Source organism: Hipposideros armiger, unplaced genomic scaffold, assembly GCF_001890085.2.
Source record: "Hipposideros armiger isolate ML-2016 unplaced genomic scaffold, ASM189008v1 scaffold_15, whole genome shotgun sequence".
Classification (NCBI taxonomy): domain Eukaryota; kingdom Metazoa; phylum Chordata; class Mammalia; order Chiroptera; family Hipposideridae; genus Hipposideros; species Hipposideros armiger.
Genome location: NW_017731365.1, coordinates 3,366,628 through 3,370,344, shown reverse-complemented (window position 1 = coordinate 3,370,344; position 3,717 = coordinate 3,366,628). Strand labels below are relative to the sequence as shown.

At 51.6% G+C, this 3,717-nt stretch overlaps 1 protein-coding gene across 1 annotated transcript in view; it reads right to left on the bottom strand.

The window, feature by feature from the left end:
• LOC109371851 (A disintegrin and metalloproteinase with thrombospondin motifs 14-like) overlaps positions 1-3,717 on the bottom strand; it is a 23,400-nt gene that overhangs the window by 12,659 nt on the left and 7,024 nt on the right. Inside the window, exons 2-4 of the mRNA XM_019624598.1 lie at positions 3,538-3,560; positions 3,070-3,268; positions 2,455-2,587 (exon numbers count right to left, since the gene is read on the bottom strand). Of these exons, the coding sequence (XP_019480143.1) occupies positions 2,455-2,587; positions 3,070-3,268; positions 3,538-3,560 (355 nt within the window). The remainder of the gene's footprint in view (positions 1-2,454; positions 2,588-3,069; positions 3,269-3,537; positions 3,561-3,717) is intronic.

Sequence of the window (3,717 nt, the reverse complement as noted above, 5' to 3'; positions counted from 1 at the left end):
CACGGAGGGCCCACAAGCTACTTTGGGCCTCAGTTTTCCCCTTGTGCCCAGTGCCTGCTTAGACTACACCCTCTCGGGTGCCTTCTGGATCAATTACAGATGTAGATGTATTTTCCAAGGGAGGACAAGTTCTCCAGGAGACTTTTAAAAAGTTTGTGTTATTTTTATGATAATCTAAAAATATAAACGTCAGCATTTTTATAATATATGAACCTGCCCAGGGATGATATGTTTTGTGTTCATGTTTATGACAAGCTGATGCCAAGCAGTGTGACTTAGTGGGCATAATAGGTAGGAGGGGCCTCTGTGACATGCCAAGGCTGGGTGACACAGACAAGTAGGAGAGAATCCCCCCCGACCCCGCCATTGCTCAAAGTACAGGCTATAGCCTGCTGCACACCTGTCTGCCAGGACCCTGCTCCAAACCATGTATGTGTGTTTTAAATTCAGATATAATTCATGTACCACACAATCCACCCTTTTAAAGCGTGCAATTCAGTGATTTTTAATATATTCACAAAGTTGTGCAATCCTCTCCACTATCTAATTCCAGAACATTTTCATCATTCCACGAAGACATCTGAGACCCATTAGCAGTCACTCCCCATTCCCCGCTTCCAGCCCCTGACAACCACTCATCTATTTTCTGTCTGTATGGATTTGCCTCTTCTGGACATGTTCGTTTTTTGACTGCCAATTTAGTTTCAGCAAAAACAAAACAAAGCAAACAAACCAACTAAACAAACAAAAAATCTCTCCCCTTAGAGATATAGAGGAAAAATTGATGAGGGAGAAGGGGAAGAGATTAAACAGTATAAATAGTTAACTACAATATTACCACAGGGATATGAAAGACAGTTTGGGGANACCGAGGAGCATCGTTGAGATTAAAATCACCAGCACGGAATTTCATGAACCATCATTGGTACTGACGTTCTTGTAGAGTATTGTCACTGTAAACTTTATGCAACTTTTCACAAGCTTGACGCGTGTTCTTCCCTTTATGGAAGTAAAACAGTAAAATATGGCAAAAATGCACAATTTGGTCTTCCATCTTCAACTGTTGTAAAATCTCCAAAACTCAACCAAATTGCTCAATTTTTTTTTTTAGAATGAAGCTAGAACTGTCAGCTGTCAAATGACATAGCAATAATATAGATGCAAATGGCTCTAGTACTTCCAAAAATGAACTAGTGCCATCTGTTGCAAACATGCGTCATGACTTTTCCAAAGACCCAATAGTATGCTGACCCCAACAGGGCTTAGACCCTGCCCTCCAGAACCTCCCTAATTAGAGAGGACCAGGAATAAAGCCTGTCCAAGGTCCCCGCCACCAGCTGGTGCCAAGGCCACTGAAGACAGAGCCCCTTCTCGTCTGCTCTCCTGGGTTAACAATACCCGTTCCATAAGCCTTGGCCTGTGGTCTGGGAAGAGGGGTTGGGCAGAGGTGTAGCCCAGCCAGGGCAGTGGCTCTGTACCCCTCTCAGGAAGCCAGTAGCGCCAGACGGCACTCCCAGGTTCATTGCCAACTCACTTTTGGCCATGCCATAATGCATGCTGACTCTTGATGATGCCAGGACAACACAGGGAATAAATCCAGGTCCCTCCCGCTCCTTCAAGGCCCCATTCCTGACCCTGCATTAAAGCGAACAGGCTCCGTGTATGTGGCATCTCTAGTCTGACAGCGAGACAACTGTTTCTTTTTCCTTCCTCATTTGCCATCCTGCCAGCCTTTAAAGCACAAAGGAGGAGCTGGCCTGGAATGGAGGACACCTTGGCCTTGCTCAGGCTCCTGAAGATAGTGGAACAGGAGGGTTTCCACCAGGCTTGTGCTGGCTTGGCAACAGAGTCAGTGAGCTGGGGTGACCAGGCTGGGACAGAAGGTGGGTGAGCAGGAGCCACAGTGCAGGGCAGGGGCTCACCAGGACGGCGATGGCTTCCGGCAGGGGCCCACTGGTCTTGAGGCTTTCCTTGGCATCCTCTACCGCATACTCCCACTCCAGGCCCATTGCAGTGAAGGTCCGGCTTGTGGCTTCCTTGCCCTTGGGGTTGAGGATGAAGCTGCCTGTGACCTGGTTCTTCACAGCTGGCCAGGGAGAGAGGGCACATAGATTTCTGTTCCCCTTCACAGGAGCATGAGCCCAGACTTCCTGGAGGATTNCTGGGAGCGACAGAACAAAGGAAGTAACCAAGGAAGTGACTTCCTTCTGGGAGACGAAGTTAATCGAGAAACCCAGAGGGACTGAATGGACAGAAGGGCAGTACCGGCTGTGGGCAGAGTCTGGCGTGGGCTCCCCGCTGCTCAGGAAGCCCTGCCTGCAGGCGCTGTGTGTCTAGGCTGCAGGGCTGGGAGGAAGCAGGCTCTGCAGGCCTCCTCTGGGGCCAGGGCTGACCAAAGGTCTGCAACACCCCAAGCATGGGATCAGGCTCCTTGTTCCTCCCCCAGGCACTCACTCTGGCTGGGGGCACTGGTGCTGGTTGCAGCGCCGGCGGATGGGCTTGGGCCTCTTTTTGTGGTCACACAGGTGCCGCTGTACCATGTGGTGGTCTCGTCGGCGCCGACAGCCATACTTTGTGAACTGGATACCTATGGAGAGGGCAGGCTGCTGTGGCCTGGTCCGGCCAGACGCCCACTGCCCAGCCCAGGGCCTAGGGGACAGTAAGTTCTGGAGAGCCTGGAGAGCCAATCCCACCTCTCTCTGTGCCTTTGCACTCCCTCCGGCCCAAGTCACTTTCTAAGGAAGACTACCTTGATCAGCCTATTTCATGTGGGTGGGGACCTGGCTCTGGATGGCTGCCTCTCTGCATAGCTGATGATGAGCTTTTATAGTGAATAGGCCCTGCCCTGGATACTGCTCTAGCACTTCAGCTCCATCCCAAAGGCCCTGCCCAGGCAGGCTTCCACACCCCGCAGATGTTCAAGGAGAAAGTGGGGTATAAGCTGGGAACACGTCAAAGGGAGCCAATGTCAGCCCTCTTGCCTCTCCTGCTCCTCTCCTTCTGAGAGGCCCTGGGCTGCCCCCACAGGCAGCTGGATGGCTGGGGCCACGGGCCTGGGCGGGCCAGTACCTCCTCCGCAGGCCTTGGTGCAGGGGGCCCAGCTCTTGAGTGCCCACTCGTAGGTGTCCGTCTCCTCCAGGAGCACATTGTTGCTCCCAATAAGGGGCAGCAGGTCCTCGTGGATGACATACTTGTAGGCCAGGTTGCTGCGGGGGCCTCCCTCAGCTGGGGGGAGCATCTGGGGGAAAATGGAGGAGATGGCATAGGACTGAAGGGCAGAGAGGCAAGGCCAGCTTCAGGGGACAGGGGTGGAGGGGTCAAAGGGAAGGATATGGGGTCAGAAGCAGAACCGGTAAAAGCCAGACAGACAACACCAAGCGTGACCTAAGGAGGCCATTCAGACCAGCAGCCACAAGGCACACTCAGGTTAAGCACCTACTGTGTGTCAGGCCTGAGCACAGCCTGTGTGCTTTCCCCTCCCACAGACCTAAACTCTACCATGGGCAGGAACCACGTTCGTTGGTCTGCCCAGCTCACCAGAGCATCCACACTGCCTGACTCTAGAAGAATACAGACTGGATACTAGACTCTTACCAGATATGATTACAAATCTTTTCTACCATTCTGTAGGGTGTCTTCTTACTTTCTTGATAATGTCCTTTGATGTATAAAAGTTTTCAGTTTTCATGAAGACCAATTTATCTATTTTTTCTTTTG